A 26,065-nucleotide genomic window follows, 5' to 3' on the forward strand; every position below is an offset into this window, starting at 1 on the left:
ATCATGTGTGACCATTATACAGTGTGAAGCATCATGTGTGGCCATTACACAGTATGGAGCAGTGTGGCCATTATACAGTATGGAGCATCATGTGGGACCATTATACAATATGGAGCACTGTGTGGCCATTATACAGTATGGAGCATCATGTGTGGTCATTACACAGTATGGAGCAGTGTGGCCATTATACAGTATGGAGCATCATGTGGAGCCATTATACAGTATGGAGCACTGCGTGGTCATTATACAGTATGGAGCACTGTGTGTTCATTATACAGTATTGAGCATCATGTGGGGCCATTATACAGTATGGAGCACTGTGTGGCCATTATACAGTATGGAGCATCATGTGTGGCCATTTTACAGTATGGAGCATCATGTGTGGCCATTACACAGTATGGAGCAGTGTGGCCATTATACAGTATGGAGCATCATGTGGGACCATTATACAGTATGGAGCATCATGTGTGGCCATTATACAGTATTGAGCATCATGTGTGGCCATTATACAGTATGGAGCACTGTGTGGCCATTATACAGTATGGAGCACTGTGTGGCCATTATACAGTATGGAGCACTGTGTGGTCATTATACAGTATGGAGCACTGTGTGGCCATTACACAGTATTGAGCATCATGTGTGGCCATTATACATTATTGAGCATCATGTGTGGCCATTATACAGTATGGAGCACTGTGTGGCCATTATACAGCATGGAGCACTGTGTGGCCATTATACAGTAATGAGCATAGCATCATGTGTGGCCATTATACAGTATGCAGCACTGTGTGGTCATTATACTGTATGGAACATCATGTGTGGTCATTATACAGTATGGAGCATCATGTGTGGCAATTATACAGTATGGAGCACTGTGGGGCCATTATACAGTATGGAGCACTGTGTGGCCATTATAAAGTATTGAGCATCATGTGTGGCTAGTATACAGTATGGAACACTGTGTGGCCATTACACAGTATTGAGCATCATGTGTGGCCATTATACAGTATTGAGCATCATGTGTGGACATTATACAGTATGGAGCACTGTGTGGCCATTATACAGTATGGAGCACTGTGTGGCCATTATACACTATTGAGCATCATGTGGGGCCATTATACAGTATGGAGCACTGTGTGGCCATTTTACAGTATGGAGCATCATGTGGGGCCATTATACAGTATGGAGCATTGTGTGGCCATTATAAAGTACTGAGCATCATGTGTGACCATTATACATTATGCAGCACTGTGTGGCCATTATACAGTATTCAGCATCATGTGGGGCCATTATACAATATGGGGCACTGTGTGGCCATTATACAATATTGATCATCACGTGTGGCCATTATACAGTATGGAGCACTGTGTGGCCATATTTTTTTCTGTTTATAAAACAGTGTGATCAACAGTGTTAAATGGGTGTGGTTGGGGCGTGGATATGGGTGTGACCAGTTGTGAAATGGGCGTGGTCAGAGTGTGGCCTAAAATTTGCCACGGCGCACTGCGCGCACCGCTACTTTTGTCCCTCCTTGCCTTCTTCAAAAGTTGGGAGGTATGTCAAATACATTATATAATAATAATTTATGAAGAAACTAATCAGATCAGAATCTTGTACCTCATTTTAAGGAATTGTGAACATTGATGTGCTCCTCCAAGTTTGAATATGCTAGACCAGAAATTATTAGACAAGTGGCAACTATAATGAGTAACATAACTTATGTTTTGTCTGTCATGACACAACGATAATATCTTTATTAGAACTGGTGCAAATAAAATTGCAGGATCCGGTACAGTGGCCATATCAGTATCTGTGACCATTGAACAGTAGCCCTGAGAACCGCCCGCTACCCGATGGCATCTGCGGCTCTTCTTTTGATTAGTTGGCCTGGTGTAATGTCATCATTGCAGTGTGACACATGTGACGTGGCGCTAGAATGGCTAATCAAAACAGCAGCCGTGAATGCAAGAGGTAGAAGTGCTTCTCAGGGCTCCCGTTCCCAGCCCCCACAGATTACTGACATGGCTGATGGTTGGGGTCATGCAGATTGATTTGCACAATTTCTAATCTCTACGTAATAGACTTTGACAGGGACAGACATATCATTGGTGCAATTGGTGCAGTCGCACAGAAGCCCAAAATATAAGGGGGCCATTTCCACCTCCAAAACAGGTGGAATTTTGAATTATAATTGTGAGATTTTTTGGAACACCTGGAGTGGACCCGCAGATCTATGACAAGGAACCTCCAAAGGGTGAGCTGACCAGGTAGACCGCCCCCTATACAGGGAGCGTTAGGGGCAGACCCAAGGGAGACTATTGCCGCAGACGCTGGAACCCGGAGACAGGTAGTACGATGTACAAAATAGAGAAGCTGGGCGTAGGACGGACAGAGCGGGGTAAGATGAAGTACAGTTTGGTAAGAGCTGAGTACAGGCGAGACTAAAGGAGCACTGAGAAGGGGAAGACACAAAGGAAGCAGGACAGGACAGAGACACCAGACTAACAGAATATGGAGCGGACACTGGGAAGGCTGGTCTGGACGAGGAGACAAGGAAGACTGGGAAAGGCAGAGAAGCTAAACTGACTGGACAGAGCGGAGACTCAGAACAGGCAGAAGAAGACTCAGACCAAGGACGGGAAGAGTAGGAGAAACAGGAGGAAGTCGAGGAAATGTCCTCTCTCTAGCGGATTCTTGAGAACGTTCTTGAAAACGTAAGTCAGTGCGGGTTGCCAACGAGATAAGATGCTCCAAGGAAGTCAGAGTATCACGACCCGCCAACTCATCCTTAATTCGAGGAGAAGGCTCCCACCAAAGCCTCATTATTCCATCCTAATTCGGATGAAAGGGTGCGAAACCGGATAGCATATTGGCCCACCGAAAGCGTACCTTGTTCAAGCTTGAACAGAGACTCGGTGGTAGAGGCCAAATGACCCATTTCATCAAACACTTTGTGAAAAGTATCAAAGAAGGTGGAGAGTTGAGAAACAAGGGGATCATCCCTCTCCCAGAGAGGATTAACCCACGCCAAAGCCTCACCCTCTAAGTGAGAGATTACAAAAGCCCCTTTAGATCAGTGGGATACTGCATGGGAAGTAACTCAAAATGAAGCTGGCATTGATTTAAAAACCCACTACACAATTTTGGATCCCCCACTATAGCGAGGAGGTTTAGCTAGACGGGGAGGTGGGCGATGAGCCGAGGCCAGAGAAGAGACGGGAGCCGAAGACTGGAGGGCGCGAAGACGATCATCCACAAAAGCCATAAAATTTAGAATATGAGCTTGAGTGTCACACTGTTGGGCCAGCTCCTGTTGGAGACTTGCTAACTGCGAAGCGCTCCCAGAATCGGCCTGCATGGACGAGATGAGATTCCAAGGTTTTCAAAAAGGACATAATCCTAGACTGATTCTCCCTAAGGAACAATAATTCCGTCTGGGTAGGAGTCAGGGTACCAGCGGGGTCAATGGCCTGTCTGTACTGTGATATATTTTGGAACACCTGGAGTGGACCCGCAGATTCACGACAATGAACCTCCCAAGGGTGAGCTGACCAGGTAGACCACCCCCTATACAGGGAGCATTAGGGGCAGACCCAAGGGAGACTATTGCCGCAGAAGCTGGAACCCAGAGACTGGTAGTAGGAGGTACAAAATAGAGAAGCTAGGTGTGGGACGGACAGAGCGGGGTAAGATGAAGTACAGTTTGGTAAGAGCTGGGTACAGGCGAGACCAAAGGAGCACTGCGAAAGGGAAGACACAAAGGAAGCAGGACAGGACAGAGACACCAGACTAAAAGAGTACGGAGAGGACACTGGGAGGACTGGACAGGACGAGGAGACAAGGAAGCCTGGGAGAGACAGAGAAGCTGAACTGGCTGGACAGAGTGGAGACTCAAAACAGGCAGTGCAAAGACAAAGGTGGACCTGAGTCACAGACGCACAAGTGACTGACAGGCAAGGAGCAGAGGAAGGAATCGCCTTAAATACATGGAGTGCTGAAGGACTTCCGGGTCACGGTCCTCCAGGATCACAGAGAGAAGATACAGAGTACCTGTAAACCAGAAAGGGGAAGTGCTGGAGTGGGCGGTGCGCACACGCACCTGACGAGAACCAGGGAGCGGAGAAGAATGAAAGAGAGGTCGCGCGCCTGCAGGAGAAGCGCGCCGCAGCGGGTAAGTATAAGTGGGGGGAGCGGCGGTGGTCCCGGCAGCAGGCACGGCCGCAGAAGGAGTGGCCGTGACAATAATGAGGTTTTGGACTGTAAAGGACCCACATACTGTTCTTGCACAGGGGCCCTTTTCGGTCTGTGTCCAACAGTGGACTTTGACTGTAAAGATAAATGATAGAGTTGATCCTTTTGCACCATCTCTAATCCATAAGAGCCTAGATCCAGTGCAATGGAGTATCTAGCCATTAGCCTTCAACCTGTTTAAGGCTACGTTCAGACAAATGTACTAATTTATGCGCCAATCATGATCACATAAAACTTAGGTGACTGTATCCATGTGCATCTCCATGCAAAACAGACCAGACTGCTGCTGCAATTTTTCCACACAGACCACCTATCCATTGTGCTTTAGAACATTTACTTTCATTGGTGACCGTTGTCTGAGTTGTGCACATGTTGGCCACGTATGATTCTCCATTCCGAACATAAAACAGGCAAACTATAAGAATTGAGAAAACTGATATTTTACACTACTAGAACATGTCTGCTCTGTGCATCCTGCAATGTCTACTTCGGAGGTTAGGATGATTAAGCCATTGTACAGTCGCTCTTTATTCTTTACTTTTTGCATTATTCTTTCTCCCCTGCCATCAAATCTAATAATTGTATGTGCTGTGTAAAAGATGGATATAGACATAGTGATCTCTAGCGGCACCAGGCTAGGCACAAAGGTCTGCCTCAATATCCAAAAACTAAGTGGGACTATCATAATATGAGAACGAGGTAGGACTGAAGCCTTTGAAGATGATTTCCTCAGTGGACATTAGGTTATATCACTATTTGCTCTCTAAAAGCGCTCTTTAATTTTGTATTATCTCTAAACTAAAGCTTTTCAAGACTCCTTATTTTACTGTTCTAGTCTTGTTTCAGTCTAAGTACACTTCTGATTTACATCTAGGAATATTTAGGCAGAAGTATATAGTGACTACATTCAGGGTATGTGCACACGTCAGGATTTCTTGCAGAAATTTTCCTGACAAAACCCGGACATTTCTGCCAGAAATCCGCATGCGTTTTTTTCACGTTTTTGTGCGTTTGACACGTTTTTTGTGCATTTTTTGTACTTTTTTCCCCAAATGCATAGAATAGCGGGAAAAACGCAGAAAATCCGCAAAATTAATGAACATGTTGCTTTTTTTACCGCAATGCGTTTTTTTTGCGGAAAAAATGCATCATGTGCACAAAAATTGCAGAATGCATTCTAAATGATAGGATGCATATGTCTGCGGTTTCTATTGTGGTTTTATCGCGTTTTTATCGCAAAAAGACGTGAAAAAAACACAAAAAAACCTGAACGTGTGCACATACCCTCACTGTCAGGCAATGTACAAATAACATTAGCCAATAAACTGCATTCTGAACAACAATCCAAACAGTAATGTAATGCTGCAGAAATAAAATACGGATTACAGATACCTGCATTTGTTTGTTACTGTGTCTTGCTGCCTTTCTTGGTGCTGGGTTTTGCTGCATTGCTTAGTGCTAGGTATTGACACTTTGCTTTGTGCTGGGTTTTGACACTTTGCTTTTTGCTGGGTCTTGACCCTTTGCTTGGTGCTGGGTCTTGACACCTTGCTTGGTGCTGGGTCTTACCACTTTGCTTGGTTTTGTTTTTCACTTGTTATTTTGTGACTCTTGGTCAATTCCTTATCTTCTTGTTTGCTAATAATGCAGTTCATCAATATTGGGAGTCTGGTCCAGGGACATCTCCCAACACTTGTTTGACAAAGTGTAATGATCTTGCTTTATTTTACTTCAAATAAAACATGATATTTTTCACATATCTTTAAATACATAACTATACTTTTAGTCTTAACAATACAATAAAAAATACTCACAAGGTCGATAAATGCCAGGATATATAGAATTTAGAATTTATTATATTACAACTATATAATGTAGTAACAAATTTTAGTATATGCTTCATTCATAATAGTGTGGATATTTGGTCTTAGGGTGGAGCGCTGGAAGACTCTGGAGCGAATTCATCTGGAGTTTAACATTAGGGTACAAATATGCTGTCTGTCAACTCTGATGGAAAGGTTTTGGTGCGAAGATGTTTTCTCACACTCAGGCCGTTCCGGTAAGTATATTCTAAAAGTTTAAAATTGGTGTTGAAATATAGAGCTAAATGTAGACCAGTTCCTCGTTTTATATCATTGCATACCAGCTTATAAACCAGCTAATGCAATTGCAAAATTTGTATTTGGTGAAAATTAATTAAAGGTATATTAAAAGGATAAAAATCAAATTATCCCCTATCTATGAGATAAGGGATAACTTGCTAGTTGCTGTCAGAACCCATCTCTGTGAGCCCTTTATCTGGCAGTTCAAAAGAAAAATGACTGGATCGGAGGCCGAGCATGCACACCTCTGCTTCATTCAGGATGGGGCTAGAGCCCTGTTCTCGGACATCCAGAGCTTCAATCTGAGGATCACTTGGGGTCTCAATGTTTGGACCTCCAGCTATCAGCAAGCAAGTTATCCCATCATCCTATGCATAAGGTTTTCTAACCTGTCATTATAGAAGAAGCCTTTAAGCTCATGTTATAATCTAGTTGCCTGCCTTTCAACCAACTTTAGCTTTCCAATATCCGCTTGAAAAGATAAATCCCAAAACTGGATCCCATATTCAAGATGTGGCCTTAAAAGTGATTTATAGAGGGGCAATTATTAGTGATGAGCGAGTATACTCGTTGCTCGGGTTTTCCCGAGCACGCTCGGGTGGTCTCCGAGTATTTGCCAGTGCTCGGAGATTTAGCCACAAATCATCCAGCTGCTTCAACAAAAACTAAATCTCCGAGCACTCACAAATAGTCGGAGACCACTCGAGCAACGAGCATACTCACTCATCACTAGTAATTATACATTGTTATCACAAGTTGTTATGCCTCTTTTTATACTCCCTAAAATCTTGTTTGCTTTTGCACCTGCTGCCTGACATTGAGTAGCTGTACTCAATGTCAGGCAGCTTTGAAGACTTTCCAGAACAATGTCAGGCAGCAGTGCTTGCTCAGCTTACTTGTAACCAGAATACCCAATTCCTTCTGTTCTGTAGTTCCGAGTGTACTCCCATTCAATGTATATGCAGCAATAAGATCACTCTGTCCTAGGTGCCTTACCCTACTTTTATCTGCATTAAACCTCATCTTCCATGTGTTTATCCATGCAGACATCTTATCCAGATAGTTCTGTAATATCATACAGTCCAAATCTGTTGTTATTGTCCTATAAAGTTTCATGTCATTAGCAAAGACTGATACTTTACTCTCAATCCCATCCAAAAGGTTATTATTGAGAGTTAAAAAAAATTGGTCCTGGCACTGATCCTTTTGCCCCCCACTGCCAACTTTATCCAGTTTAGAGAATGTACCATTTACAAAAACTCTTTGCTTCAAGAATCATTAATTCCCTTATTTGTGGCAAGAATAGAGCTCGAAATGATAATTTTATAAAGAGATCGATATAAAGTGCCTATAGTATATACCTAGTTTATATATAGCTTAAATCTGTATTTATCTTTCTATAATAGCCTGTTTTATCTTTAGTCATCAAAAAATTTAGGACGTTAACGGAAACTTATGGGATATACATGAGAAATGCTAGTCATTGCCTTGGAATTCTGATGAGATTGTTATTCTGGTAAATGTCATAGTATCTTTCATACATAATCTTTTATCTTTTTTTATCCTTTGCCTGTAGAATTTTCGTCCTGGGGATCGGATTTTTTACTCTTTGCTTCCTGATGACCTCACTTGGTGGACAGTTTTCAGCCAAGCGATTAGCAGATTCTCCATTTACTATCAGAACAGAAGGTTAGCACTTTGCAAAAAACATGTAACGGTTATCCAAATATTAATCTAGTTAGTAATATTATATAATATTGTCGAATAAAGCAAGCCTTTATCCACTGGACAGCTGACAGGTTATTGGGGGTGGGATAACTAGGATCACAAATCACGAGAACAAAGGTCTTCCAGTCTCCCTTGTGAATTTAGCATAGGTCACGTATGCTTTCTTTGGCTTAATGCATACGCTCTGACAGGCTTGGACTGGCCCACAGGAAAACAGGAGAATCCTCCTGTGGGCCCCTGTGCATGAGTGGTCCATCACCCTATTATATGAGCAGTATTTGGCATAATATACACTGCTCAAAAAAATAAAGGGAACACTAAAATCCCACATCCTAGATATCACTAAATGAAATATTCCAGTTGTAAATCTTTATTCATTACATAGTGGAATGTGTTGAGAACAATAAAACCTAAAAATTATCAGCGTAAATCACAACTAATATCCCATGGAGGCCTGGAGTTGCAATGATGCTCAAAATCAAAGTGTAAAATGAAGTTACAGACTGATCCAACTTCAGTGGAAATGCCTCAAGACAAGGAAATTATGCTCAGTAGTGTGTGTGCCCTCCAGGTGCCTGTATGACCTCCCTACAACGCCAGGGTATGCTCCTGATGAGGCGGCGGATGGTCTCCTGAGGGATCTCCTTCCAGACCTGGACTAAAGCATCCGCCAACTCCTGGACAGTCTGTGGTGCAACGTGACGTTGGTGGATGGTGCGAGACATGATGTCCCAGATGTGTTCAATCGGATTCAGGTCTGGGGAACATACAGACCAGTCCATAGCTGCAATGCCTTCATCTTGCAGGAACTGCTAACACACTCCAGCCACATGAGGTCTGGCATTGTCCTGCATTAGGAGGAACCCAGGGCCAACCTCACCAACATATGGTCTCACAAGGGGTCTGAGGATCTTATCTCGGTACTAGTGATGAGCAAGTGTACTCGTTGCTCAGGTTTTCCCGAGCACGCTCGGTTGGTCTCCGAGTATTTGTAACTGCTTGGAGATTTAGTTTTTGATGACGCAGCTGCATTATTTACGGCTGCTAGCCAGCCTGAGTACATGTAGGGGTTGCCTAGTTGCTAGGGAATCCCTACATGTACTCAAGCTGTCTATCAGCTGTAAATCATGCAGCTGAGGCAACGAAAACTAAATCTCCAAGCACTTACAAATACTCAGAGATCAACTGAGCGTGCTCGGGAAAACCGGAGCAACCAGTATACTTGCTCATCACTACTCGGTACCTAATGGCAGTCAGGCTACCACTGGCAAACACATGGAGGGCTGTGCGGCCCTCCAAAGAAAGGCCACCCCACACCATTACTGACCCACTGCCAAACCGGTCATGTTGCAAGCAGCATATCACTCTCCACGGCATCTCCAGACTCTGTCACGTCTGTCACATGTGCTCAGTGTGAACCTGCTTTCATCTGTGAAGAGCACAGGGCGCCAGTGGCGAATTTGCCAATCCTGGTGTTCTGTGGCAAATGCCAAGCGTCCTGCACGGTGTTGGGCTGTGAGCACAACTCCCATCTGTGGACGTCAGGCACTCAGACCATCCTCATGGAGTCGGTTTCTAACCGTTTGTGCAGACACATTCACATTTGTGGCCTGCTGGAGGTCATTTTGCAGGGCTCTGGCAGTGCTCCTCCTGTTCATCCTTGCACAAAGGCTGAGTTAGCGGTCCTGCTGCTGGGCTGTTGCCCTCCTACGGCCCCCTCCACATCTCCTGGTGTACTGGCCTGTCTCCTGGTAGTGCCTCCAGCCTCTGGACACTACGCCGACAGACACAGCAAACCTTCTTGCCACAGCTCGCATTGATGTGCCATCCTGGATGAGCTGCACTACCTGAGCCACTTGTGTGAGTTGTAGATTTTGTCTCATGCAACCACGAGTGTGAAAGCACAACCAACATTCAAAAGTGACCAAAACATCAGCCAGAAAGCATTGGTACTCAGATATGGTATGTGGTCCCCACCTGCATAACCACTCCTTTATTGAGTGTGTTTTGATAATTGCCAATAATTTCCATCTGTTGTCTATTCCATTTGCACAACAGCATGTAAAATTGATTGTCAAACAGTATTGCTTCCTAAGTGGATAGTTTGATTTCACAGAAGTTTGATTTACTTGGAGTTATATTCTGTTATTTAAGTGTTCCCTTTATTTTTTTCAGCAGTGTACTTGAATCACGATGTACAGACAAAGACAGAACCTTATTCATTTAACAATCTACCAAGTTCATTGTTATATAAGTTTGTGATTGAGGATAATGCCACATTTGCATGTAGCTGAAAAGTGGAGCCCTGGAGTTGGTTACTGGTGGTCCCTAGTGCTGGTGCTCCACAGTCCGACAATGCGTTTCTGAGACTAATGGAGCCAAGTGTTCTGCGTTATTTTCTTCAGTCCAATAGAGAACGATTGTAGCTGTAGCGAATATATGCGACCTTTGGGACTTTAAGTGGTCAGACCCTTTCCTCTGGATAGCTGATAACTTTTTTGTTTTCCGTTTTCCGACAACCCTTTTAAATGTACTTATACTCAATACTGAATAAATCAAGATGTTTTCAAAATTATTATTCCATTCTTTTCACTATTTTGATATAAGTAACATGTCTATCTATCCTGTAATTTCCACGACTTTTCCTTCCTGGTTTTACAATTTCAATATTAAGGAGTATATATACGATGCTCTGCACATGTGTATTGGGTTGTATTGATCAATGAGAATATTTATTATATGTATAATAACAGTGCCATAAAAAAAACTGAACCAGCATACCGTAACTTTTTTTCTGCATGTGTCATAAAAAGCAATCATAAAAATTTGTGACCATGAAATTGCATTGTCAATCCCACTAGGACGTTGCTGGTGTAATATTGTTGTTGCTATGTATGTGATTTTAATGTTAGGGCAAATATCTGAAAGTCAGTTTTTCTCTGAAAAATCGAGAAGCCAAATTACAGCAATTTTCTGGCTGCATGAAGTGATTGGAAATGTGTATGTGCAGACAAACATCAGCCGTATGTAATAACATAGCAGTGGGAGAATCTAGCATGGGATACGCTACAGAAAAGAAAAAACTAGAAGGATAAGGAATATTTTTGGATGACGTTCCACAATTAATTGCCGATGGACACACAATGGAGAATGCATCTGGGAGAAATTATTTAGCGCAAAATGTTGAAATGGTGATTATTTTAAAATGTTTGCAATTGCACGGATAAAACACACTAAATGTGACAGCAGGCTGAAATAGAAAATTTGTGACAATTTGGAGAGTTTCAAAAGTTCAAGTGTTCTAGGTGACATTGGTGGGTGTCCATGTTTTGGGAGGACTAACCAGTGTCATAGTTATGCTTTTTTTAAAATTAATTTCCTAGCTAGGTCCTCATAACTTGTTGGTGACCTGCCCAGAACCTAGCATATGGGGCACATGCTCCTTAGTCCCCTGTGGTTACACCCTTGTGGCTACCATTTCCATAGTGGCGAAAAGCAGCAAACAATGTCAAATTACAACAACATTTTAATAAAAAACTCTAGTGTAAGTCATATAAACAATATCGACTATAAGACCAAAAGATACGTCTCTGAACACGGCGTAAATGTAAACCAGAATGAGAACCTACGTTGATGCACAAAAGAATAACTGGAGTGGCCCCACTAGTCAGGTTGGGTGTCACCTTGTCTCGCAGATGGAATTGAGTAGTGCCTAAGTGGGGTGTCACTGCCATACAACTCCTTGTGATCAGATACTCCGTTATCTCTAATGTCTTCTTATCATAGCACTACCACTAAGGCTGGGTTCACATTGCGTTAATGGCAATGCGCTGATGGCATCCGTTACATAGCGGCACTAACGCTATGTAACGGATGTGTTAGCGCACCCATTAACTGCCATTATGTAGCGCATCGCTAACGCATGTCATAATGGGCATGCGTTAGCGATGTGCCGTCATTCTGTGACGGACCCTCGGATGCGGTCTGCAGCGTTTTCGGGTCCGTCACCGCTAGCACAGATGCATAACGCAATCTTTAAATTAAGCATCCAGAAGAATTTGCTCCCAGACTTACAATGACCGTACCACTCTACCCCTAATCAACAATCACCTTACATGTTCCCAAGACTACATTGATGAGAGTCTATGTGTTCGGAAAAATATTGAGACTCATAGCTATGCTTTTAAATACTGTAGCCGAGTCATCTAGGTTCAGGCCAAGTTCCCTGCACGTGGGCCACAAACTTCGTATCACCCTCTAGTTTTTCCCAGGGTTGCCAACCATCAAGAAATTCCTGGACAGTCCATAAAAATAAGGCACTTTTTTACCATCTGTAAAATCAACGTGCTGCGTCCGTGAGTTTTTTGAAATTGGAGAAACTCATACAAGTTATTATCTATTTATCTAATTACCTTAAATTGTCTGTCATCCACTTCCGTCTGGACGTCCTCGAATCTCACAATCCACTGTGCCGCACAGGAAGTACGCCGACCGCCATATTGGAATACCCAAGTGATGGGTATTCCAATAAGGCACCCGCTGGTGGTACCAGGCCCTTGCGCAGTACCACCAGCAGGTCATCGCAGGACCCCCCGCTGCTGGGACTCCCCCGCTGCAAGGACTCCACGCCACAAGGACCACTCCCCACCGCTGGGATCCCGACCACTGCTGCCTGATGTCCCGACTACCGCTGGGATACCGGCCGAAACTCTCACACTCACTCCCACACTCACAAACTCACACTCACTCACATTCATACTCACACATTCACGCTCACACTCACACTCACACACTCACACACTCACAGTCACACTCACATTCACACTCACACACACACACACACACACAGTCACACTCATGCTCTCACATTCACACACTCACACTTATGCTCACATTCACACTCACACACTCACACACACTCACACACCACTCACACTCATACACACACTCACATTTGCACTCACACTCACATTCACATGCACACTCTCACACACTCACATGCTCACACTCACATTCACACTCACACACACAGTCACATGCTCACACTCACACAGTCACACATTTACACACTCATGCTCACACTCACATTCACACTCACTCACAGACTAACACTCACACACTCATATTCACATGCACACTCATGCTCACATTCACACTCACATTCACAGTCACACACACACTGACATTCATACTCACACATTCACATTCACACTCTCACACACACATTCTCACCTGGGATCCAGGCCGCCGCTGGGATCCAGGCAGCCACTTTCACATTCACACACATTCACACTCACACCTTAACATTCACACTCACATTCACACTCACACACTCACACTGACATTCACACTCACTCACATTCACACGCTCACACTCACATGCTCACACACACACTCACACACTAACACACACACTCACACACGTACTTTCACACTCATACACACACCCACATTCACACTCACACACTTACATTCACACACTCTCACATGCTCATGCTCACACTCACATTCACACATACACTCACACTCACTCACATTCACACACACACACGCTCACACTCACACTCACATGCACACTTACATTCACATTCACACTCACGCTCATGCTCACACTCACATTCACACTCACATTCATGCTCACACTCACACTTACACACTCACATTCACACGCACGCTCATGCTCACACTCACATTCACACGCACGTTCACACTCACTCACATTCACATGCACACTCATGCTCACATTCACATTGACACTCACTCACACGCTCACACTCACATGCTCACACGCACGCTCACATTCACACTCACACGCTCACACACACTCACATTCATACGCATGCTCATGCTCACACTCACATTCACGCTTACATGCTCACACTCCTACATTCACATTCACCATCACACCTACACGCTCACACAGCCTCTTGCGCGGTACCACCAGCGGAACACCATTGCGAACATGCCACCAGGATTAGCCAAATAATTCACTGACTGCCGCCATCTTTGTACAGGAGGAGTGCATGCACAGTTTTAGGCTACGGTCACGCTATCAGTATGTGGTCAGTATTTTACATCAGTATTTGTAAGGCTGCCGTCACACTAGCAGTATTTGCATCTAGAAAAGCCGTGGAGACACCATCACGTGTTTCTCAACGCAAGCAATAAATAGCCAGGTCTTTCACCGGTGCCGTGCCTAGTAAAAAGGACTATAAACATAAGGATGAATGACCTGATGGTTGTTCCTTCCCAGTGAAAGACCTGGCTATTGCTTGCGTTGAGAAACACATGATGGTGTCTCTGCGGCTTTTCTACATGCATTTGCATATTTCCCATAAGGGATGGGAGCAGTGTTCTGGATCACTGCATTGAGAAACACGTGATGGTGTCTCCGCGGTGTTGGATGTTTTGATCTCCCCGAGGTCATTCATCCTTATGTTTACTAGCAGTATTTGGTCAGTATTTTACATCAGTATTTGTAAGCAAAAACCAGGAGTGGAACAAATAGAGGAAAAGTATAATAGAAACATATGCACCACTTCTGCATTTATCACCCACTCCTGGTTTTGGCTTACAAATACTGATGTAAAATACTGACCAAATACTGCTAGTGTGACGGCAGCCTAAGCCAAAACCAGGAGTGGAACAAACAGAGGGGAAAGCTATAATAGAAGCCCGTCAGCAAGTCTGTATTTTTGACTCACTCCTGGTTTTGGCTAACAAATACTGATGTGAAATACTGATGGGAAATACTGACCAAATACTGATAGTGTGACCGTAGCCTTAATATGACCGCCACTATCTGTCTGCACATACATGGTAGTGGTCTGATTTACTGCACCTGCGCAAATTATGCGAATCATTGCCCTGATCCCGATTTGTCTACAGGCTACAGGCAGAGGAAGCCGGTCACATTAAAGGGGTTTTCCCATGAACGAAAGTTAATTTTAACCCCTTTCTGACATTGGACGTACTATTCCGTCCATGTGGGGTGGGCCCTAATTCCCAAGGACGGAATAGTATGTCTAGTGCGATCGGCCTCGCACACGGGGGGAGCATGGCCGATCGTGGCCGGGTGTCAGCTGACTATCGCAGTTGACATCCGGCACTATGTGCCTGGAGCAGTCACGGACCGCTCCCGGCACATTAACTCCCGGCACACCGCGATCAAACATGATCGCGGTGTGCCAGCGGTATAGGGAAGCATCGCGCAGGGAGAGGGCTCCCTGCGGGCTTCCCTGAGACGATCGGTGCAAGTTGATGTTCTCACCTTGTACCGAGTGTCTCCTCCCTGCAGGCCCCGGATCCAAAATGGCCGCAGGGCTACTTCCGGGTCCTGCAGGGAGTACTTCTGGGTCCAGAGCAGGCTCTGGTAACCCAGCAGCAGGGCATGCCAGATCGCTGATCTGACACAGTGCTCTGCAAAGTGTCAGATCAGCGATCTGTCACTATACAGTGATGTCCCCCCTGGGACAAAGTAAAAAAAAAAATTTTTAGAAGTGTAAAAAAAAAATTTTAAAAAAATTCCTAAATAAACAAAAATATATATATATATATTGTTCCCATAATTACATTTCTTTATCTAAATAAATAAAACAAACAATAAAAGTACACATATTTAGTATCGCCGCGTCCGTAATGACCCGACCTATAAAACTGTCCCACTAGATAACCCCTTCAGTGAACACCGTAAAAAAAAAAAAAAAAAACGGGGCAAAAAAACAACACTTTATCATACCACCAAACAAAAAGTGGAATAACACGCGATCAAAAAGACGGATATAAATAACTATGGTACTGCTGAAAACGTCATCTTGTTCCGCAAAAAACAAGCCACCATACAGCATCATCAGCGAAAAAATAAAACAGTTACAGTCCTCAGAATAAAGCGATGCAAAAATAATTATTTTTTCTATAAAATAGTTTTTATCGTATAAAAAGCGCCAAAACATTAAAAAATGATATAAATGAGGTATCGCTGTAAACATACTGACCCGAAGAATAAAACTGCTTTATCCATTTTACCAAGCGCGGAATGGTATAAACGCCCCCCCCCAAAAGAAATTCATGAATAGCTGATTTTTGGTCATTCTGCCTCACAAAAATCGGAATAAAAAGCGATCAAAAAATGTCACGCGCCCGAAAATGTTACCAATAAAAACGTCAACTAGTCCCACAAAAAACAAGACCTCACATGACTCTGTGGACCAAAATATGGAAAAATTATAGGTCTCAAAATGTGGTAACGCAAAAAATATTTTTGCAATAAAAAGCGTATTTTAGTGTGTGACGGCTGCCAAGCATAAAAATCCGCTAGAAAACCCGCTATTAAAGTAAATAAAACCCCCTTCATCCCCCCCTTAGTTTGGGAAACATAAAAAAAATTAAAAATTTATTCCATTTTCCCATTAGGGTTAGGGCTAGGGTTAGGGCTAGGGCTAGGGTTGGGTCTAGGGTTGGGTCTAGGGTTGGGGCTAGGGCTGGGGCTAGGGTTAGGGCTAGGGCTAGGGTTGGGTCTAGGGTTGGGTCTAGGGTTGGGGCTGGGGCTAGGGTTGGGGCTAGGGTTGGGGCTAAGGTTAGGGTTGGGGCTAAAGTTAGGGTTGGGGCTAAAGTTAGAGTTAGGGTTGGGGCTAAAGTTAGGGTTGGGGCTAAAGTTAGGGTTAGGGTTACATTTACAGTTGGGATTAGGGTTAGGGGTGTCTTGGGGTTAGGGTTTCAGTTAGAATTGGGGGTTTCCACTGTTTAGGCACATCAGGACTCTCCAAACGCGACATGGCGTCCGATCTCAATTCCAGCCAATTCTGCGTTGAAAAAGTAAAACAGTGGTCCTTCCCTTCCGAGCTCTCCCGTGCGCCCAAACATGAGCTAACCCCAAAATATGGGGTATCAGCATACTCAGGACAAATTGGACAACAACTATTTGGGTCCAATTTCTCTTGTTACCTTTGGGAAAATAAAAATTTGGGGGTCAAAAAAACATTTTTGTGGGAAAAAATTTTTATTTTCACGACTCTGCGTTATAAACTGTAGTGAAACACTTGGGGGTTCAAAGCTGTCAAAAAACATCTAGATAAGTTCCTTAGGGGGTCTACTTTCCAAAATGGTGTTACTTCTGGGGGGTATCTACTGTTTAGGGGCATTCCAAATGGCGCTTCATCACTTCCGAGCTCTGCCATGCGCACAAATGGTGGTTCCCCCCCACATATGGGGTATCAGAGTACTCAGGACAAATTGGATAACAACTTTTGGGGTCAAATTTCTCCTGTTACCCTTGGGAAAATACAAAACTGGGGGCTAAAAAATAATTTTTGTGAAAAATTTTTTATTTTTATTTTCACGGCTCTGCATTATAAACTAGTGAAACACTTGGGGGTTCAAAGCTGTCAAAACACAGATAAGTTCCTAAGGGCGTCTACTTTCCAAAATGGTGTCACTTGTGGGGGGTTTCAATGTTTAGGCCCATCAGGGGCTCTCCAAACGTGACATGGTGTCCCATCTCAATTCCTGTCAATTTTGCATTGAAAAGTCAAATGGTGCTCCTTCCCTTCCGAACTCTGCCATGCGCCCAAACAGTGGTTTACCCCCACATGTGGGGTATCGGCGTACTCAGAACAAATGGCACAACAACTTTTGGGGTCCATTTTTTTCTCTTACCCTTGGGAAAATAAAAAATTGGGGGCAAAAAATCATATTTGTGAAAAAATATGATTTTTTATTTTTACGGCTCTGCATTATAAACTTCTGTGAAGAACTTGGTGGGTTAAAGTGCTCACCACACATCTAGATAAGTTCCTTAGCGGGTCTACTTTCCAAAATGGTGTCACTTATGGGGGGGTTTCAATGTTTAGGCACATCAGGGGCTCTCCAAACGCAACATGGCGTCCCATCTCAATTCCAGTCAACAGTGGTTTACTGTTATGTAGGCAATCCAGTGACACAGTGTGCCAGCAATCAGAGCACATACAGTGATTTGATAATGACCCAAAAACAATAGAACGAGCTCTGAGACGTGGAATCTCTGTAGACCGCAATACCTGAACCTATCCTAAACACAACTAAAGGCAGCTGTGGATTGCGCCTGTCACTACCTATGCAACTCGGCACAGCCTGAGGAGCTGACTAGCCTGAAGATAGAAAAACAAGCCTGACTTGCCTCAGAGAAATACCCCAAAGGAAAAGGCAGCCCCCCACATATAATGACTGTTAGCAAGATGAAAAGACAAACGTAGGGATGAAATAGATTCAGCAAAGTGAGGCCCGATATTCTAGATAGAGCGAGGATAGCAAAGAGAACTTTGCAGTCTACAAAAAACCCTAAAGCAAAAAACCACGCAAAGGGGGCAAAAAGACCCACCGTGCCGAACTAACGGCATGGCGGTGCACCCTTTGCGTCTCAGAGCTTCCAGCAAAAACGAATAGACAAGCTGGACAGAAAAAGTAGCAACAAAAGCAAAGAAACACTTATCTAAGCAGAGCAGCAGGCCACAGGAAAGATCCAGAAGCTCAGGTCCAACACTGGAACATTGACAAGGAGCAAGGAAGACAGAATCAGGTGGAGTTAAATAACAAAGCAGCCAACGAGCTCACCAGAACACCTGAGGGAGGAAGCTCAGAAGCTGCAGTACCACTTGTGACCACAGGAGTGAATTCAGCCACAGAATTCACAACAGTACCCCCCCCTTGAGGAGGGGTCACCGAACCCTCACCAGAGCCCCCAGGCCGACCAGGATGAGCCACACGAAAGGCACGAACAAGATCTGGAGCATGGACATCAGAGGCAAAAACCCAGGAATTATCTTCCTGAGCATAACCCTTCCATTTAACCAGATACTGGAGTTTCCGTCTAGAAACACGAGAATCCAAAATTTTCTCCACAATATACTCCAATTCCCCCTCCACCAAAACCGGGGCAGGAGGTTCAACAGATGGAACCATAGGTGCCACGTATCTCCGCAACAACGACCTATGGAATACATTATGTATGGAAAAGGAGTCTGGGAGGGTCAGACGAAAAGACACAGGATTGAGAATCTCAGAAATCCTATACGGACCAATAAAACGAGGTTTAAATTTAGGAGAGGAAACCTTCATAGGAATATGACGAGAAGATAACCAAACCAGATCCCCAACACGAAGTCGGGGACCCACACGGCGTCTGCGATTAGCGAAAAGTTGAGCCTTCTCCTGGGACAAGGCCAAATTGTCCACTACCTGAGTCCAGATCTGCTGCAACCTGTCCACCACAGAATCCACACCAGGACAGTCCGAAGACTCAACCTGTCCTGAAGAGAAACGAGGATGGAACTCAGAATTGCAGAAAAATGGAGAGACCAAGGTAGCCGAGCTGGCCCGATTATTAAGGGCGAACTCAGCCAACGGCAAAAAGGACACCCAATCATCCTGGTCTGCAGAAACAAAACATCTCAGATATGTCTCCAAGGTCTGATTGGTTCGTTCGGTCTGGCCATTAGTCTGAGGATGGAAAGCCGAGGAAAAAGACAGGTCAATGCCCATCCTGCCACAAAAGGCTCGCCAAAACCTCGAAACAAACTGGGAACCTCTGTCAGAAACAATATTCTCAGGAATGCCATGCAAACGAACCACATGCTGGAAGAACAAAGGCACCAAATCAGAGGAGGAAGGCAATTTAACCAAGGGCACCAGATGGACCATTTTAGAAAAGCGATCACAGACCACCCAAATGACTGACATCTTTTGAGAAACGGGAAGGTCAGAAATGAAATCCATCGAAATATGTGTCCAAGGCCTCTTTGGGACCGGCAAGGGCAAAAGCAACCCACTGGCACGTGAACAGCAGGGCTTAGCCCTAGCACAAATCCCACAGGACTGCACAAAAGTACGTACATCCCGTGACAGAGATGGCCACCAGAAGGATCTAGCCACTAACTCTCTGGTACCAAATATTCCAGGATGACCAGCCAACACCGAACAATGAAGTTCAGAGATAACTTTAGTAGTCCACCTATCAGGGACGAACAGTTTCTCCGCCGGACAACGATCAGGTCTATTCGCCTGAAATTTTTGCAACACTCGTCGCAAATCAGGGGAGATGGCAGACACACTGACTCCTTCCTTGAGGATACTCGCCGGCTCAGATGAACCCGGAGAGTCGGGCACAAAACTCCTAGACAGAGCATCCGCCTTCACATTTTTAGAGCCCGGAAGGTACGAAATCACAAAATCGAAGCGGGCAAAAAATAACGACCAACGGGCCTGTCTAGGATTCAAGCGCTTGGCAGACTCGAGATAAGTAAGGTTCTTATGATCAGTCAATACCACCACGCGATGCTTAGCTCCTTCAAGCCAATGACGCCATTCCTCGAATGCCCACTTCATGGCCAGCAACTCTCGGTTGCCCACATCATAATTACGCTCAGCAGCCAAAAACTTCCTGGAAAAGAAAGCACATGGTTTCAACACTGAGCAACCAGAACCTCTCTGTGACAAAACCGCCCCTGCTCCAATCTCAGAAGCATCAACCTCGACCTGGAACGGAAGAGAAACATCTGGTTGACACAACACAGGGGCAGAACAAAAACGATGCTTCAACTCCTGAAAAGCTTCCACAGCAGCAGAAGACCAATTAACCAAATCAGCACCCTTCTTGGTCAAATCGGTCAATGGTTTGGCAATGCTAGAAAAATTACAGATGAAGCGACGATAAAAATTAGCAAAGCCCAGGAATTTTTGCAGACTTTTCAGAGATGTCGGCTGAGTCCAATCCTGGATGGCTTGGACCTTAACCGGATCCATCTCGATAGTAGAAGGGGAAAAGATGAACCCCAAAAATGAAACTTTCTGCACACCGAAGAGACACTTTGATCCCTTCACAAACAAAGAATTAGCACGCAGGACCTGGAAAACCATTCTGACCTGCTTCACATGAGAGTCCCAATCATCTGAGAAGATCAAAATGTCATCCAAGTAAACAATCAGGAATTTATCCAGATACTAACGGAAGATGTCATGCATAAAAGACTGAAACACAGATGGAGCATTGGCAAGTCCGAACGGCATCACTAGATACTCAAAATGACCCTCGGGCGTATTAAATGCAGTTTTCCATTCATCTCCTTGCCTGATTCTCACCAGATTATACGCACCACGAAGATCTATCTTAGTGAACCAACTAGCCCCCTTAATCCGAGCAAACAAGTCAGATAACAATGGCAAGGGATACTGAAATTTAACTGTGATCTTATTAAGAAGGCGGTAATCAATACATGGTCTCAGCGAACCATCCTTCTTGGCTACAAAAAAGAACCCTGCTCCCAGTGGTGATGACGATGGGCGAATATGTCCCTTCTCCAGGGATTCCTTCACATAACTGCGCATAGCGGAGTGTTCAGGCACAGATAAATTAAATAATCGACCTTTAGGGAATTTACTACCAGGAATCAAATTGATAGCACAATCACAATCCCTATGCGGAGGTAGGGCATCGGACTTGGGCTCTTCAAATACATCCTGATAATCAGACAAGAACTCTGGGACCTCAGAAGGAGTGGATGATGAAATAGACAAAAATGGAACATCAGCATGTACCCCCTGACAACCCCAGCTGGATACCGACATAGAGTTCCAATCCAATACTGGATTATGGGTTTGCAGCCATGTCAACCCCAACACGACCACATCATGCAGATTATGTAGCACCAGAAAGCGAATAACTTCCTTATGTGCAGGAGCCATGCACATGGTCAGCTGGGTCCAGTACTGAGGTTTATTCTTGGCCAAAGGTGTAGCATCAATTCCTCTCAACGGAATAGGACACCGCAAAGGCTCCAAGAAAAACCCACAACGTTTAGCATAATCCAAATCCATCAGATTCAGGGCAGCGCCTGAATCCACAAACGCCATGACAGAATACGATGACAAAGAGCATATCAAGGTAATGGACAGAAGGAATTTGGATTGTACAGTACCAATGACGGCAGACCTATCGAACCGCTTAGTGCGCTTAGGACAATCAGAAATAGCATGAGTGGAATCACCACAGTAGAAACACAGACCATTCAGACGTCTGTGTTCTTGCCGTTCAACTCTTGTCATAGTCCTATCACACTGCATAGGCTCAGGTTTAATCTTAGACAATACAGCCAAATGGTGCACAGATTTACGCTCGCGCAAGCGTCGACCGATCTGAATGGCCAAAGACATAGACTCATTCAAACCAGCAGGCATAGGAAAACCCACCATGACATCCTTAAGAGCCTCAGAGAGACCCTTTCTGAACAAAGCTGCCAGCGCAGATTCATTCCACAGAGTGAGTACAGACCACTTCCTCAATTTCTGACAATATACTTCTATATCATCCTGACCCTGGCACAAAGCCAGCAAATTTTTCTCAGCCTGATCCACTGAATTAGGCTCATCGTAAAGCAATCCGAGCGCCAGGAAAAACGCATTAACATTACTCAATGCAGGGTCTCCTGGCGCAAGAGAAAATGCCCAGTCCTGAGGGTCGCCGCGCAAAAAAGAAATAATAATCAAAACCTGTTGAATAGGATTACCAGAAGAATGAGGTTTCAAGGCCAGAAATAGCTTACAATTATTTTTGAAATTAAGAAACTTAGTTCTATCACCAAAAAACAAATCAGGAATAGGAATTCTTGGTTCTAACATAGATTTCTGATCAATAGTATCTTGAATCCTTTGTACATTTGTAACGAGATTATCCATTGAAGAGCACAGACCCTGAATATCCATGTCCACACCTGTGTCCTGAAACACCCAAATGTCTAGGGGAAAAAAAAGACTGAACACAGAGCTGAGAAAAAAAAATGATGTCAGAACTTCTTTTTTCCCTCTATTGAGAATCATTAGGTTGGCTCCTTGTACTGTTATGTAGGCAATCCAGTGACACAGTGTGCCAGCAATCAGAGCACATACAGTGATTTGATAATGACCCAAAAACAATAGAACGAGCTCTGAGACGTGGAATCTCTGTAGACCGCAATACCTGAACCTATCCTAAACACAACTAAAGGCAGCTGTGGATTGCGCCTGTCACTACCTATGCAACTCGGCACAGCCTGAGGAGCTGACTAGCCTGAAGATAGAAAAACAAGCCTGACTTGCCTCAGAGAAATACCCCAAAGGAAAAGGCAGCCCCCCACATATAATGACTGTTAGCAAGATGAAAAGACAAACGTAGGGATGAAATAGATTCAGCAAAGTGAGGCCCGATATTCTAGATAGAGCGAGGATAGCAAAGAGAACTTTGCAGTCTACAAAAAACCCTAAAGCAAAAAACCACGCAAAGGGGGCAAAAAGACCCACCGTGCCGAACTAACGGCACGGCGGTGCACCCTTTGCGTCTCAGAGCTTCCAGCAAAAACGAATAGACAAGCTGGACAGAAAAAGTAGCAACAAAAGCAAAGAAACACTTATCTAAGCAGAGCAGCAGGCCACAGGAAAGATCCAGAAGCTCAGGTCCAACACTGGAACATTGACAAGGAGCAAGGAAGACAGAATCAGGTGGAGTTAAATAACAAAGCAGCCAACGAGCTCACCAGAACACCTGAGGGAGGAAGCTCAGAAGCTGCAGTACCACTTGTGACCACAGGAGTGAATTCAGCCACAGAATTCACAACAGTTTACCCCCACATGTGGGGTATCGGCGTACTCAGAACAAATAGCACAACAACTTTTGGGGTCCAATTTCTTCTCTTACCCTTGGGAAAATAAAACAAATTGGAGCTGAAGTAAATTTTTTGTGAAAAAAGTTACTTTTTTAAAAAACATTCCAAAAATTCCTGTAAAACACCTGAAGGGTTAATAAACTTCTTGAATGTGGTTTTGAGCACCTTGAGGGGTGCAATTTTTAGAATGGTGTCACACTTGGTTATTTTCTATCATATAGACCCCTCAGAATTACTTCAAATGAGATGTTGTCCCTAAAAAATATTGGTGTTGTAAAAATGAGAAATTTCTGGTCAAATTTAACCCTTATAACTCCCTAACAAAAAAAATTTTTGGTTCCAAAATTGTGCTGATGTAAAGTGGACATGTGGGAAATGTTACTTATTTTATTTTATTTAATTATTTTACCTGACATATCTGTGATTTAAGGGCATAAAAATTCAAATTTGGAAAATTGCAAAATTTTCGCCAAATTTCCATTTTTTTCACAAATAAACGCAAGTTATATCGAAGAAATTTTACCACTGTCATGCAGTACAATATGTCACGAAAAAACAGTGTCAGAATCGCCAAGATCTGTTGAATCGTTCCAGAGTTATAACCTCATAAAGGGACAGTGGTCAGAATTGTAAAAATTGGCCCGGTCATTAACGTGCAAACCACCCTTGGGGGTAAAGGAGTTAAAAATTGACTGTGTCTGACCGTGTACGGAGCATCCCACATCTCCTGGGCAGGGGAGGAAGCAAAAGATAATACTGACATTACAGCAGGATATCACAGTGGATTCATTTTGTGAGGTAAAATATTTCACTGACTGTTTTTAAAAAATATTTTACCTCACAAAATGTATCCTTTGCAATCTCCTGCTGTAATATCAGTATTGTCTTTTGCTTCCTCCACTGCCCAGGAGCTGTGGTATTTTCTGTACACGGTCAGACATAGGGGTGAGTGTGTCTGACCATGTACGCAGCATACCACATCTCCTGGGCAGGGGAGGAAGCAAAAGACAATACTGACATTACAGCAGGGGATCACAGTGGATTCATTTTGTGAGGTAAAATATTTCACTGACTGTTTTTTAAAAATATTTTACCTCACAAAATGTATCATCTGCGATCTCCTGCTATATTGTCAGTATTGACTTTTGCTTCCTCCCCTGCCCAGGAGCTGTGGTGTGTTCTGTACACGGTCAGACACAGTCAATTTTTAAAATTAACTTTTGTTCATGGGAAAACCCCTTTAAAAAGCAAATGTCAATGCCAACATGGATCTTCATAAAAAATACGCCAATGGCAATGAAATGAAAGCAGCAAAGGCACAACGTCGAAGACAACAAAGGGCAAATGAGACTCTTGAAGAGCAACAGCATCACTGGGACAAATACAATGCATATACTGTAAGCATAGGCGTCAGGCACATGAGTCCCCTGATGCAAAAGTCATTAGATTATCACAGGATGCCATTAGGTAACAATAGCGCCGCATGCCAGCCCCCATCATGACATTACTGCTCTCCCGAAGAGATAGCATCGGGCCTCCATCTAGTGAATGTAATAATCATCATTTTAGGGTATGTGCACATGATAAGTATTTGGTGCAGACATTTCTTCACCATTTCTGTATCTGTTGGCAGGAAAAATCCAGCAGCAATAGTGCACTTTTTTCTGCCTTATTTTCTTGCATTTTTAGTGCAGATATTTCCCCACTCAATAGTATGGGTAAAATCTGCAGTAAAAACGCTAAAATAATTGACATGTTGCAGATTTAAGCCCTTTCTGACATTGGGCGTAAGGCTGGGGTCACACTTAACGTATGAAAAATCGATCCAAGTCTCCCTGCTGAGAGTCGCACAAATGTTCTCCGTATGGTCATCCTTGTGTAATGCGTTTTCAATGCGATGATGCCATTTTCTAGCAGCTATGCATCCGTATGACATCTGTATGACAGGCATAGGCAGAACCTGCGCAGATTTTTACAAAGGCAAATCCGCAACGTGCGCACATACCCTAATAGTGCACCTATATCAGACTCCCCCTGTTTGGTTCGAGCTCCGGCTCTGAGCTTTTCTTGCACGTCTGTAAGAGGGTGAACTGTAGTCCCACTGAGAGGGCACTAGGACCCTGTGGTTTTTGCCTGTTGCAGCAAAGGACAGACCGTGCAAAACTCCCAGAGACAATGTGTGCTGGGGGGTGGGGTCTAGTGTCTCCGGTGTAAAGTGAAACTAAGAAGTGAGAGCTGAGAGAGAAAAGGCGGGAAGCAAAAGGAGAAGCTGCTGTGAGATCTTAAAAAGAGACTGTGTGGATTTACTGCAAGTGTTTT

At 44.0% G+C, this 26,065-nt stretch overlaps 1 protein-coding gene across 1 annotated transcript in view; it reads left to right on the forward strand.

Annotated features, from left to right (window-relative positions):
- The window catches only part of MGAT5B (alpha-1,6-mannosylglycoprotein 6-beta-N-acetylglucosaminyltransferase B), a 230,759-nt gene that overhangs the window by 48,334 nt on the left and 156,360 nt on the right, over window positions 1-26,065 (forward strand). The window contains exons 2-3 of the mRNA XM_069752113.1: window positions 6,183-6,310; window positions 7,930-8,042. Of these exons, the coding sequence (XP_069608214.1) occupies window positions 6,243-6,310; window positions 7,930-8,042 (181 nt within the window). The 5' untranslated portion in view covers window positions 6,183-6,242. The remainder of the gene's footprint in view (window positions 1-6,182; window positions 6,311-7,929; window positions 8,043-26,065) is intronic.

This window comes from Ranitomeya imitator, chromosome 2, assembly GCF_032444005.1.
Source record: "Ranitomeya imitator isolate aRanImi1 chromosome 2, aRanImi1.pri, whole genome shotgun sequence".
Taxonomy (NCBI): Eukaryota; Metazoa; Chordata; class Amphibia; order Anura; family Dendrobatidae; genus Ranitomeya; species Ranitomeya imitator.